This window comes from Psammomys obesus, unplaced genomic scaffold (genome assembly GCF_907164565.1).
Source record: "Psammomys obesus unplaced genomic scaffold, mPsaObe1.curated_primary_1811, whole genome shotgun sequence".
Lineage (NCBI taxonomy): Eukaryota > Metazoa > Chordata > Mammalia > Rodentia > Muridae > Psammomys > Psammomys obesus.
The window spans coordinates 15,828,532-15,842,946 of NW_026590062.1; the positions used below are offsets into that span (position 1 = coordinate 15,828,532).

Genomic DNA, 14,415 nt, shown 5'->3' on the forward strand with positions numbered 1-14,415 from the left:
TTCCTTCCTTCCTTCCTTCCTTCCTTCCTTCCTTCCTTCCTTCCTTCTTCCTTCCTTTCTTATGTATATAGTACTCTGCCTACATGTATGACTGCAGGCCAGAAGAGGGCACCAGATCTCATTATAGATGGTCGTGATCCACCATGTGGTTGTTGGGAATTCAACTCAGGACCTCTGGAAGAACAGCCAGTGCTCTTAACCTCTGAGCCATCTCTCCAGCCCCAACACCATTTTTCTTTTTTAATCTCGTGGGTGAAGTGGCAGTCATGTTGCCTTGTTTAGCTGTTTGTCAGCCATTTACTTAAATGGAGGCTGGTGAGATGCATTGCTCAGTGGGTTATAGATGACACCCTTTAAGCTTGATGACCTGAGTCCCTGGACCTCGCCTGGTGGAAGGGGAGAACTGACTGGCTACCTCAGGTTATCTTCAACATGGCCCACAGCATATGCACCGCCCCCCAAACAAATAACTATATGTGATTAAAAACAAAATAAATAAATAAATAAATAATAAGAACCCAAAACCCAGTGAATGGTGGCAGGTACTTCAAGAAAAACAACTTCTTGACTATCAGCAATAAAGTCAAATTTTGAAGCAAAAGATGAGAATTTTAGCAAGCTGTGGTAAGATGGCTTCAGTGGCAGAAGGCAGTCATTTCACAGTGAAGTAGGCAGGGTTCCAGCTCAGATTCCCACACTGCCCTGCATCAGCCAGATCTGTGCCTGGGCAGTCCTCTTCCTCAAATAGTACCCAGGCATTTGAAAAAAGAAACACAGAGAGGTTGGAGAGACAGCTCAGTAATTAAGAGCACTGATGCCACTTCCAAAAAACCCAGGTTTGCTTCCCAGTGCCCACATGGCAGCTCACAAGTGTCTTTAAATCCAGGGGATTTAATGTCCTCTTAGGACATCTGCAGGCTCCAAGCATGCATGTGGTACGCACATATATACAGGCAAAACACTCACGAAGAGAAAATAATATGAAGAAAACAAATGTGTTAATTAGAAATGAGGACTGCAAGGATGGCTCAGCAATAAAGAGCACGTACCGCTTTCGCAGAGTATTTGAGTTGAGTTTGGGGCCCCAGCACCAACATCAAGTAACTCACGACTGTGTTTAAGTCTAGGTCCAGGAGATCTGACACCCTCTTCTGGCCTCCATGGGCAGCTGTACTCATATATACACATCCACACATGTACATATAATTAGAAATAAATCTTTAATTTTTTTTTTTTTGAGACAGGATTTATCTGTGTAGCCAAGCAGAGAGATCCACCTGCCTCTGCCTCCAGAGGACTGGGATTAAAGGCGTGGGTCACCACACCCGGTTAATTAAAATAATGATAATAAACGTCAAGGAAGAAAAATACTTTGAAGTAGGTAAGATGGCTTGGTCTGGGATGAAGAGGTAGGAGGTACATAAACCTAATAAAAGATGAGATTAACTTGTTTTCATAGCTTAAAGGCTGGAGGATAGTTATTAAGTTTGAAAGTGAAGCTGTTTTTAATACGAATTTTTGTACAGAATTGGTGTGTGTATTTTCCAATAAAGTTCAACTCGATACATTTATTTGATTAGATTTTGTTTTCACATACAAATATGTATAAATAATATAAAGGGTTCTTACTCTGCTGTATTTATGGAATGCTCTTGGATAGATGTCTGAGGAGAGACTTTGATTCATGTATTTCGAATGAGGATAATGTGTTTGGAGCAATGTGGTCTTTAACTTTGTGGAGGAAAAGCCAGCTTTGGTTTTTAATTTTATGTTGTCTGTTTTGGAAGCAGGCTTGACTAAGGCTGTAGCTTTGTTAATCTTACCTAATTATTACCAAAGCGTGACCAGATATCTGTAATCTTAGATTAGAAAGATTACAGGTAGTGCTCTTGTGCTTTCTTTCCTCCTCCTTATCCTCTTCCTTTTTTTTTTTTAGAGGCAGGGTCTCACTATGTATGTAGTCCTGGCTGGCTGGAACTCACTATGTAGACCACGCTGACCCTGCACTCAAAGAAATGGGGCTATCTCTGCCTCCTGAGTGCTGGGATTAAGGGTTCTGAAGCCACCACCTTGCCTGGCACTTTGCAAAGAGAGAATATGGAGGCTGCAGAGATGGCTCAGTGGTTAAGAGCACCAGCTGCTCTCACAGAGAACCCAGGTTCAAGTCCCATTATCCATGTGGCAGTCCTCTAGTCTCAGGAGATCCTGTGCCCTCTTCTGGTCTCCGTGAGTACTGTACTGCACACACATGGTCTCTCCTCTCTCTCTCTCTCATATATACACAGAGACATTTTTATTTTTATTATCTAAAATTAATTTTATTTTTATTTCATGTGCATTGGTATTTTGCCTGTCTGTACGTCTGTGTGAGCGTATTGGATTCCTTGAAGCTGGAGTTACAGACAGTTGTGAGCCACCACGTGGGTGCTAGAAATTGAACCTGGGTCTCTGGAAGAGCAACTAGTGCTCTTAACCCTGAGCCATCTCCCCAGCCTCGCACAGACATTTTTAAAAAGGACAAACTGCAGAGGTCATGCAGGTAAATGTGGTTTTAAGCAGAGAATCCAGTTCAAAACTTAAACCTGTACTTTCTTCACCTTCATTTAGAGAGGTACTTAAGTTTCGTGTAGTGACATGCCAATCCCAGAACAACCTTACTTTTGTTCTCATTAGAAATATACTTTGTAATACAAGTATAAAAAGGCAAGGTGTCCCTTTCAGTTCCCTTTTCTACTCAAAATTAATTAAGCTGGCAACTGAACTCTGATGGGTAGAAATTGCCGTACCTGGAGACTTGTGAATTTGTCTGCTCAATCATCTCTAGGGATATTTCTCTGGGATCTAATGAAAACTTAAAAGACTAAGAACTGAGGCCGCTTTATGTGATATTTTAAGAGGAAGGGGAGAATATTAAGACTCCATTTTAATGCCTGTGGGAACTTATCATTTAACATGACTAATTATTTGATATGAAAAGCCACCATCCTCTTAGGTGCATGTTCTGAAATAAGCATATAAGCTTTGTAAGAGACCCATTTTCTAGAATAAAATGAACAAATGGGGCAGGAGGGAGAAGGACAGGGTTGGGTGGTCCACCAGGGAGGGGCCAGGGCTTAGGTTGGTGGCATTGCAACACTTGGACAAGGGCTGGGGGGCATGGCTCAGTGGTATAGCACTTGTCTCTGACCCTGAGCACCACAAGATAAAGATGAAGGAAAAGAAAGATCATACCACACTTACAAAGAGACCTCCCGTTCGTTGGTTAATATAATAAAAGGGCTAATATTCTGATATTAGACTTGGCAAGTAAAAACTACATTAATGTTGTAATACATACAGAGTCTAAAGCTCAATGTGCAGCAAAAAAAAATAATGACTTCAATTGAAATTACAAAAAAATGACTTCCGATTGTAACTTTCTTAAAAGAAAGTATACAATTGGCCACAAACTGCTTAGAGGAAATCACCACCCATTCACACAAGGTTCACACATTGTGTCAATGCAGATCACACACAGATTGTCGCTTCTCAGGGAGGTTGTTTGCCCTTTGACTCTCTTTCCTATAAATCTTACCAGGCAAGAAGAAAAAAAAATAACACTGTAAAGCGGGGTTTTCCTCGACAAACATACATGGGGGAGATTTGGAAGGCATTTATAACAGGTCTGGGGTGTGTCATTCAGTAGGTAGCGTGTCCCTTAGCATTCCCAAAACCCCTTTCATTCTCCAGCCCCACAAAACCGTGGTGGTGAGCCTCTGTAATGAGTACTCAGGAGTGAAGAATCCGAAATTCACAGTCACGCTCAGCTATCAGCCTCTGCTACAGAAGGCCCCATTTTAAACAAAGAGGTGGGGTTAGGGTCCTGAGTGTGGAATCCAACTTGGGAAGCTTTGAACATGAAGATTCGAAGTCTGGAATCCTGGCAAAAGCCAGGCTCAGGGCATGGCACAGGCTCTATGGAGGCATGCTGGGTCAGCACAGGGCACATGTACTGGAAGGTCCTGAGAAAGTCCTGCCCTGAAGCAGCGAGTCCCTGAAGACCACAGCCCATGTTACAGGCTTACCTATCGTGCCTTTGAGCTTGTTATTATTTTCTAATTTATGTGCTGGTGAGAGCTAGGACGCCACAGGATAACTTGTCTGTCTCCGTTCCTCATCTTGTGTTTTGTTTTGAGGAAGGTCTTTATTATCTTTTTTAAACAGGAGATTTCTATTCTGTTTTGTTTTGTTTTGAGACGGGGTCTCACCGTAGCCCAGGCTGGCCTCAAACTCAAGGCAATCCTTCTGCTTTAGTCTCCCAATTGAGGAAACTTGTGCTCAGCTGAGAAGTGATTTTTGAAATACTTCCTTGTTAAAGGCTTGGGAGTTCAAGGGATTCCCTCGGGGACACCTGTGTCTGCTGGATGGTGCCTTGAGTAGGACAGAGGAGGCTTTGGTAGGCCAATGGTAACATTTCAAAGGGTTAAATTAAAACAGTAATGCTGAGGCAAAACCCAAACCCGATGAACCTCAGTGTTCTGGAATGGGAGCTGCTCTTCCTCACACCTGTGGCTGTTTCCCCATCTTCCCACGAAGTGTCTGCCTGGCTGGGCCGTGTTACCACAGCTTGTTTTGTCCCCAACCTGACAAATTAGTTTGAGGACCTTACAGTGTCGGGGCCTTGCTTTGTTATCAGTGGCGCTGTGCCCCCCACATACATGTACGAGTGTGCACGAGTGTGTGTAGAGTGTGTACACATATGTATGCCCCCCCCATCTGCCTTCATTAGAATGTCTGGGCCACAAGATAAATGCAGTGGTGGTCTCCACTGCTCATCTCTGTCTTCTCTGCAAACTTCTAGAGGACTCTGCATTTTTAGCACAATCATCAGTATCTGAGAGTCCCCTCTGCCACGGGACAGAGGATTTCATGGCCTTCTCCATGTCCCACCTCTGTGTCCAAATGTGTCATTTAATAATTCCTAGCTGTAGAAATGGACTCTTTGCCATCTAGCAGCTTGTGCACTTTTCACTAGGAAATGCCACTAAGAATAAGAAGTTGGTACAAAAGGGGAAGAAGGGAAGGAAGAGGAGGAAGAATAGGATTGAAGGAGAGGAAGAGGACAGAAGAGGGGAGAGAGGGGAGGGGGAAAGAGAGTGCAAAAGAGAGGGCTTCTGCCTCTGCCAGGTCTTGAGGTCAACCTGTCCTTTCCATTGGCCACCACTTGGGCTTTTTGGCACTCCCCCACTTCCTCCTCCTTTTCCTCTACCTCCCTCTCCTTTCCTTTCTTTCCCTCACTCCCTTTTCTATCCTTTCTCCTCTCGTCCTTCTTCCTTCCTCCTTGGTCCTGAGGGATGAGGACTAGCCTTTTCTACTTGGGGACAAAGCATTGCTGAGTGGCACCTCTCCATCCACCTCTGCTTCAGCAGCAGGTGCACTCCTGGGCTTTGGGACTTTCCTGCTGACAGTCCCCATGGGGCTGTATTAAGCCAGATTTCCTTCTTTGTTCTTAGGGATTCAGTGTTCTTAACAGCAGAACCCATTAAGGAGTGGAAGCAACTCTGTTCTCCTAACAAGCCATTGTGGGTGCCTTAGAGGTGTTTTCGAAAATGTATAGAATGGTTGGACTATCAAATTAATTTTTCCCATTTTTCTTCCCCTTTCAAAAGCCACATGCTACCGGGAAGATCTTTGTTCAGAGTCAAGGTAAGAATAATATATATATACACACACGTGTGTGTGTGTGTGTGTGTGTGTGTGTGTGTGTGTGTATAAAATACACATACAACTTACTACATTTATTTTATTCATCTGTGTTCATGTCCACACCACAGCACACATGAAAGAGATCAACTTTCAGGACTCAGTTCTCTCTCTATTCTCTTTGTTTGTTTGTTTTTTCTTTCTTTCTGTTTTTTTGTGTAGCCCTGGCTATCCTGGAACTCACTCAGTAGACTAAGTGAGACGAAGATTTGCCTTGACCTGGGGGATGAGGACTCTTCTGCTCTATACCATTTCCCTCCCCTCCCCATACTCACAGACAGTGACACATGGCTCATTTATCCAGCTACAATGAGCCTTATATACCACAGTCCTAGAGGGACAGAGGGATCTAAAGAAGAACCTAGGGCTGATTTGAGTTAGGTGGACATAGGTGCAGTGGCTGAGGCAGGGAGCCACTGAAATGTATTGGCTTCCCAGGTCCCCCCTAGGCTTCATCAAGTCACTTGGGCTCCAGTGGGCCTCTGAGACCCCAGCGCTTGAAAGAAGGTCAAAGCTGAGGGAATTCCAGCCAGCCCAGGTTACATGAGACCTTACCTTATTTTTTAAACTTTTCTTTTTAGTTTTTCTAGACAAAGTTTCTCTGTGTAGCTTTGGCTGTCCTGGACTTTGTAGACCAGGCTGGCCTTGAACTCATCGATCTGCCTGCCTCTCCCTCCCTGAGTGCTGGGATTAAGGGCATGTGTCACTACTTCTGGCTTCAAACAAACTCCTGATCAGAGTCTCCACTCTCTCCACCCCTTTCTTCAGAGCCTTTGTGTGTATCTACCAGGCTTCCCTTAGAACTTGAGGCAGCCCTTCCTTCAGCCCCACCAGGTGTTGGTTACAGGCATGAACCATCACTCTTGGGTGAACTGTTCTTTTTTGTTGTTGTTATTGTTTGTTTTGTTTTTAAACACACACATACACAAAGTTTAACTTAAAAAAATCCAGCTAAGGAATTGACAAAGAATGCAAAATTGTGCACAATTTGTTGAGTGTTGGTTTTAGGAGTTGTAAGTGAAGGTGAACCTTTACCCAGGGTGGTAGAGCTCATGTGCTGATGTTTTAGAAGATGACCTGAGCTTCTCTTTAAGTAGCTCAAGGTCTGTACCACCCAGAGCAAGATGGCAGGCGAGCAGGTGGTGCAGGAGTGGGGTGGTTCGAGTGGAATGGGATGGTGTGAGTGGGATGATTCCCTGGAATCCAAAGGTGCCTTAAAGCACGGGCCCAGGGCCCATGGAATGGATTTTTAAGAACCAAAACTTCACCTTGTTTTCGTTCATACTCCTTCCACCAGGAATTGCGACGGTACCAAATGCCGACTATAACTGGGACAACTTCCTCCAGCAATCAGGTAAGGTGTGGCTCCCTTTCTGGGGCTTTGCCAGAGCATCTTTTGCCATCTGCCATCAGTTCCCTGTTTCAAAGAGTCTTTCTGGACGCTGCTTTTCTCTTTCTGCAATGCTTTGATCTGCGATAATGGGAGTGGTCTGACCTTTATTCTTTATGCATTTGCCTAGATGTTTTCTCAGGAGGCACTCCTAACTGTGGGTTTCTATGTGAGACTGTGCACTTAATCTGAGCTCCATGCATCTTGCAAGACTGTTGCCTGGCAAGGTGGCATGAGAACACAGGCTATTGGTGGTGTGGGAGAGCGGCTGCTTCCAGCCTGTGATGAAATTCAGAGAAACTCAACCACTTTGGCTTCCACTACTGGTGTGGAATAAGCTCATTGATGATGCTTGTACAGAGGTTTATTGTGAAAAATATTTTGAATACAGGCTGTTTATAAACAAGGCCCGCTGCATAAGATTTTTTTTTTTTTTTTTAGGATCAAAATTCCCAATTAGATGTCCACCCCATTCATTCTGGGTCATAAATTCTAGAAGGGGCAAAGCTGTCCACTGACAAAAGATTTGAAGACAAGAATTCCTGTGTTTTAACCCAGCATGTTTTCCCAGAGACCACAGTGCTGATTTGTGTTATTTGCCTGTGTTGCCAGCTGTTTGTTAGGTGTGTGCACACGGATGTGTGTCAAGGCCATTAGGCAACCTCAGGTGTTATCCTTAGGAATCGTTCACCCTGATGATTGAGACACTTTCTCTCACTGGCCTGGAGTTCACCAACTAGTCCAGTGAGCCCCAGGAATCTTCCTGTCTCCACCTGGGATTAAAACTGCATACCCCTGTGTGCACTTTTTATGTGGGTTCTGGGAATGGACCTCAGCTCCCTCAGACTTGCAAGTCAGTTCTTTACTGCCATCTCTCCAGTCCTGTATTTAGTAGTGTTTGCAGGGTCTGAACTATGTGCTCCTGAGGGGCCAGTTGAAAGTATAGACTTTGCTATAAACTTCTGAGGCTCAAAGTTTGAAATCAGTTGCCCATCCACATCTGATGTGAGGGCACCTCAAGCCCATTTCCACTCCAAAAGACTCACCCAAAATCTCCACCACAGATGGCATTGTCAGCCTTGGTTTCAACTGAAAAGAAAAATCCCAAGCATTTTCTTTAAAAAAAAAAAAAAAATTCCATAGCACATTCAAATCATGGCTGTTCTCAGTGTTACAAATGAACCTCCTCAGACCCCATGGCTTCTTCACGTCAGCATGTGGGTACAATGCTTCAGGTCCAGGGGAGGCCTCCTTTAAATTGCCTGCCTTAAGGTTATGTCCGTCTCAACATTTTAGGATGGGATGGAGGCATAACTGTGACCCATAATTCCCAAAAGCCGAGTGGCTTTTCATCAAAGTCTCAGGGCTGATGTTTGGGCTTGCAGTGGAGTGAGTAACAGAACAGACGAGAGGTTTAAAATACTCCCCTGAAGGCATGCATGGCTACTGTCCCATCTCAATGTGAACAGTTAGAAATCCTGTCTGTTTAGAATATGTGGGTGCGTGGAGACCCTGGCTAGGGTAGCTGACACAGGAGGAAGACAGCAAAGCGGGGGAGCCCTTACAGTGCTTCTGTGGGTTTTACAGTTCCTATCTGTACAATCGATCGTCTCTGTTGAGTTTTGGTCTTAGAGGACAGTCTGGCCTATCATCCCTCCTCTGTCTCACCTGGGCTTCTGGGGTTTTTGTGACCTGGATTGTGACCTGCCACTTCTTTGCACCTCAAATGATGGGCAGAAGATGTAGAGGATTTGATAGGGGCTCTTAGTGAACAAAAGCCCTTTGAGTTCTGGGTGGGTAGATAGAACGGGACCTCATGAGACTATTCAAGTAGGTGGGTCATAAAAGTTTATAGCTGCTCCTTAAACATCTGATGCTATTTTTTTAAAAGATTAATTTATATTTATTTTATGTGTATCTGTGTTTTGCCTGCACTTATGTCTATGTACTATGTACAGAGGGCGTCAGACTCCCCTGGAACTGGAGTTACAGAGGGCTGTGAGCCACCATTTAGGTGCTGGGAATTTAACCTGGGTCTTCTTGAAGAATAGGCAGCTCTCTTAGCTGCTGAGCCATCTCTCCAGCCCGATCCCATGTGTATAGTGTGCAGTGCCCCCCCCCGCCACCAGTATATTGCAGGTTCTGACATGCCTCAGTACGTATCTCCCAGCCCTAGCTCACAAATCAGTGCCGCATCAGTTCAGAACGTCAAAGCAGTTCTATGACACCAAGATTCCGTATTCAGACACATCAAGTTAGCACTAACTAGGTAGCTTACGGGCGGCCCACAGAGCCGCAGTGACTGTCCATGTGTTCTTTATGGCTAGCTCTTCTGATAAAAATATGAGTATCTATACCAAACTCCTTACATGGTCAGTGAGGTTCCCTATTCTTTTCCAGGTGCATGACAATTATTGTTATGACAGTGTTCTGAGATTTTTTGCATATACCTGCCAACAACTTACACATCTAAAGCAAAGGACCTAACAGGCCATCAGAACCCCAGAAAGAGGAAGGCTACTCTCGCCAGTTTTGTTTTCTACGGTCCTCCCTTCAATTCCTGTCGCTGCAATAAAACACCCCAAAATAAAAGCAGCTTAGGAGAGAAAGGATTTATTTGAGCTCACAGTTCCAGGTTACAGCCTGTCACTGAGGGGGATGTCATGACCAGAACTTGATGTAGCTTGGCCACACCACATTCACCATCAAGAGCAGAGTGAAGAATGCATGTACGCCTGCATTCAGTTTACTTTATTCTCTTTATACAGTCCAGGAGCCAATCGTAGGGAATGTTGTTGCCCGTAGTGGGCAGGCCAGCCTCTGCAATCACTCACTGAGACTCTTCCCAAGATATACTAGAGTATGCCAAGCTGATAAATGAGCTGCCATCCATTTTATTGTATTTATATTATTTATATCATCATCTCTCTTTTCCTCACACGCACATTCTCTCTTTTTCTCCATCTACACTCCTACACTTGTCTATCTTCTTTTTGCTCCCTCTCCCCATTTCTCTTCCTCTTCTTTGAAATAAGGTCACAGGAAGCCCAAGTTGGCCTCCAACTTTCTATGCAATGGAGGATTGTTTTGAACTCCTGATCTTTCCCAAGTACTGGCATTACAGATGTGTACCGCCACACCTGATAATCTTCCCACCCTCCCCCGACTCTCTCAACCCTATTTGTTTTTCTGCGTGGTGGAGACCCTAACATCCTAAACCCTCTTCCTTGTCTATTCCTAAGAAAACCCATTTGGTTTTCACCAAATGGGTTTTCACCCATTTGGGGTGAGGGTGCTACTGAATCTCCATTCTTACTGCTTTTTTTGTCTTTTTTCTTTGTGTGTGTGTGTGTGTGTGTGTGTGTGTGTGTGTGTTTTCAAACAGGGTTTCTCAGTGTAGCCCTGACTGTCCTGAAACTTGATCTATAGGCCAGGCTGGCTTGGAACTCACAGCGATCAACCAGCCTCTGCCTCCCAAGTGCTGAGATTAAAGGCATGCACCCCAATGCCCGGCTTGGATCTCCATTCTTAAACTAGCCACAAGTCAGATCCATTTTTTTAAAATCTAGACTCCAGTCAGCATTAATACCTTTGGCTGAGGTTCTCCAAGCCTTTTTTTTTTTCACTCATACAGTTGAGGGATAGGAGCAGCACAAGGACAGCATGTGATATAGTGGCCCCTGTCCGTGCTCTCAGCATTCCAGAAACAAGGGCAAAAGGTCCATCAAACATTCAAATCCAGCCTGGGCTACACAGATACTTCCAGGCCAGCTAGGGTTACGTAAGACTGTGCCTCAACAAAACAAAACAAAACAAAACAAAACAAAACAAAACAAAGATGGAAGAAGAGGTGTTGGCACTGAAGACAGGGCGGGAAGCCATAGCTGCTGGCATTCAGCCTGTCCAGCTGTCTTCATGTGTGATCAGGCAGCCCTGTGTTGAGTCTGTCCCTGGCCACGGATGCTAGACCAAGGAAAAAAAAAAAGGCATGCCAACCTATTTTAAATACACACACACACCTATGTACGTGACAGGGCTGGGCTCACACCTGTACTTATCCAAGCGCACGAGCATGGGCAGGCTGCAGGCACAAGCTCTGATCTAAACAGTGAACAAAAGTCACTCAGGCTTTAGGTAGCACCTGCTTTGCTCAAGCTGCTGCCGGTCCATCTCTTTTAAAAACTAAAAGCAAGCACAACACTTTCCCTTGAGGCTGTCAAGGGCAGCGAGGGCTGGAGAGTGGCTGCCGGCTCACTCGGTAGAGCCGTGGTTCTCAGCCTTCCTAACACTAGGACCCTTTGATACAGTTCCTCATGTAGCAGTGACCCCCAGCCATAAAGTTATTTTTGTTGCTACTTCCTAACCGTTATTTTGCTACTGCTGTGAATCATAATGTGAATATTTTTGGAGACAGAGGGTGGCCAAATGTGGTCACGAACTACTAGATAGAGTCCAATCCCAAGTGTGCTGGACTCCAGCCCTTTGCTCTCTGGTTGGGTTTTTTGAGTGTTCATCTGTCTGAAAATGATCCTCCTATCTGTGGGCAGGACACGCCAGGTTCTTCTGAGTTTTCTTTCTTCCTTCACGTTTTCTTTTATTTCTAGAAGATCAGACATGGAATGCCCTTATCTACCATTCTCTAATTTAGTTTCCTGAATTCTCATTACATTTAATCTCCAGCCCAGCAAGATGATTTGAGAGGCGCAATGGATATAGGATTTACTCTTCCTCCAGGGTCTTCTAGGTCAGGAGGCTCAAAATCAATTTAGAGTGTTGGGGGTGAGCACTTTAAAAAATTGAATAGAAAATAGGAGGGTACTTGGGATGTAGTAAGGCTGAAGGATGCATTTTTATTTTCTTTATTTTCACTTAAATAACATTTCTGAGAGAGGGTCTCACGTACCCCAGGCCAGCATAATAGTTTCTGTGATGACCTTGAACTTCTAAATCCCCCTGCCTCCACCTTCTGAGTTGCTAGCATTGTGGGCACGCATCATCACTCCTGGTTTATGCTTTGATGGTGAGTGGACCCAGGGCTTCCTCCAAGCTAGACAAGTTCTCTGCTGATTGTTCAATAGTCCCATCTGGTAGATTTCCAAGGCAGCCTAAAGACAAAGAGACAGAGAGACAAGGTATTCTAACCTTTCAGTAGATGGGACTGTGTTTATTGGCGCTCACGGTGAGGGGCCAGGCTCTTTCCCACAGGGGAAAAAGGGCAGAAATAATTGCAGTACATCTTTTCTGCAGCCCCTGCCTCCCAGAGTTGCCTGCTCAAAGTGAGACAGGCTCATCCCAACAGGTGACTGAGCAAGGTCCAGCAAGATTATCTGTAACCTTGTAGGAAACCTATTTTGAGAGCGAAGCATTCTATCAATCATCCACCTGAAATTTGTGTGTGTGTTTGTGTGATTTTAAGTTTTTTAAAACTTATTTTTATTTATGTGTATATATAAATATATACACATATATATAAATAAATATAAACTTATATTTATTTATTTTTTTTAAAACTTATTTTCCTGTGTTTGAATATGGTAACACGAACATGCCTGATGCCCACAGAGGCCAGAGGAGGGCATCAGATCCCCTGGAACTGGGAGTTTCAGGTGGTTCTATGCTGCCCCATGGGTGGTGGGAATGGATCCCATGTCTTCCGTGGGAACAGCCAATGCCCTTAACCACTGGAGTCTCTCCATCCCCTGCAGTATGTTTTCAGGGGTTCTCAGCTGCAACGTGGTGCATATCTTCCTGTGAATTATAGGCAGTTCCATGGAAAGCAGAGCTGAGGCCCATGGACCAGCCTCTTCCCAGGCTGTCTCTCGCAACCATCTGGGTCCCAGAAGGTACACAGCTAGACTTCCCCAGTACCTCCCAGCTGGGCTGACAGGTGTTCGAGTAGCTGCTCTGAGAGCAGGTGACCCAGGAAGGAATGAGTGTCCCCAGCACCTGTGTCACATGGGGACACATGGCAGTTGTCTCACGAGGGTCTCCTCAAGCAATTCTGTGAGCTACCAGAATGTCATCATGATGCAGCATTTGGCTTACATCCTTATATTTTCCTCCCAACTCAGTGAAACCACTTTCCCATCTTTCGGATCCTTAGTACTCCCCCACTGCTTGCCTCTTCTTCTTCTTCCTGTCATGCATTTAATGAATCTCCCCACGTCGAGGGTGTGAGCAGATTGGAGCAGTGTTTTACTCTGGAGCTGGTTGGGTTGTCCTGTTGTGCTTGTAAGTTTTGAGTATATGAACTCCTGTGTATGTACTCATGCTGTGCACGCATCTGTGTGGCAATGTGGGGTGTATCCAGGTGGCTCGTGGTTGTGCGTGTGAATACACAGGTCACATGGGTGGGGCTGAGGTCTCTTGCTCTAGCTAAGGAGCCTCCTCCCTGATTTCACCATGTACAGAATTATATTTACTTCGAAATGAATAAGTGAGTCGTTTGAAGGTAATTTTGATCTCCGTTCCCAGCAGACCTTCAGCTGGAGGCTCAGGTACAGTTTGGTTGCTCTTCCATGGGAATGAAGGCTTAAGCTGCCTTTTCAGTCTAACCTTTCCTCCCCTCAGGTTTTATTAAGGAGAATAGCTTATCATTTATTAAAGGCAGTCGCTTGACTCTTGACCTTGCATCCCAGTGCCTGAATTCCAATTCTTTGACCTTGAGACCACATTCTGCTTGTAGCTTCTGGCTCAGACCTTAGTCAAGTATACACTCACTAAGGTTTGTCTGCTGAAGTCAGTTCAGAGAGAGATTCAGAGTCTGGGGGAAGGGATGCAAAACCCTCAAAATAGCCTAGTGATATTGTCAAAAGTTAATTCAGAGACTGTAGTAACTTTATATTCATTTATTATGCATAAGATGTATATATATATATATATATATATGACATTATACATTGTGACATTTTCATATATGTATATAATGTTTTTTTTTTAAGATTTTCTTTTATTTTTAATTATGCATGTGTATCTGTGTGTGCATATGTGCACTTGTGTGCAGTGCTCTAGAAGGCTAGCAGGGGGCACTGGATCCTCTGAAGCTCGAGTTGCATACCCTTGCAAGCTGCCAAATGGGTGCCTGTAGCTAAACACGAGCCTTTTGCAAGAGCAGTAAGCTCTTAACCACCATGCCACCTCTGCTGTCCCAGTGCATAAAGAATCTTGTTCATGTTCACCCTGAATTTTCTTCCTTTTTTCCCCCTTTCCTTCCTTCTTTCTCTTTTTTCTCCTTCCTTCCTTCCTTCCTTCCTTCCTTCCTTCCTTCCTTCCTTCCTTCCTTC

The 14,415-nt window shown here is 44.6% G+C and overlaps 1 protein-coding gene across 2 annotated transcripts in view; it reads left to right on the plus strand.

Annotated features, from left to right (window-relative positions):
• The window catches only part of Glt1d1 (glycosyltransferase 1 domain containing 1), a 72,363-nt gene that overhangs the window by 22,671 nt on the left and 35,277 nt on the right, over positions 1-14,415 (plus strand). For both annotated transcript variants that reach the window (XM_055605825.1, XM_055605826.1), the window contains exons 5-6: positions 5,649-5,685; positions 7,040-7,096. In XM_055605825.1, coding sequence (XP_055461800.1) covers positions 5,649-5,685; positions 7,040-7,096 — 94 coding nt within the window. The remainder of the gene's footprint in view (positions 1-5,648; positions 5,686-7,039; positions 7,097-14,415) is intronic.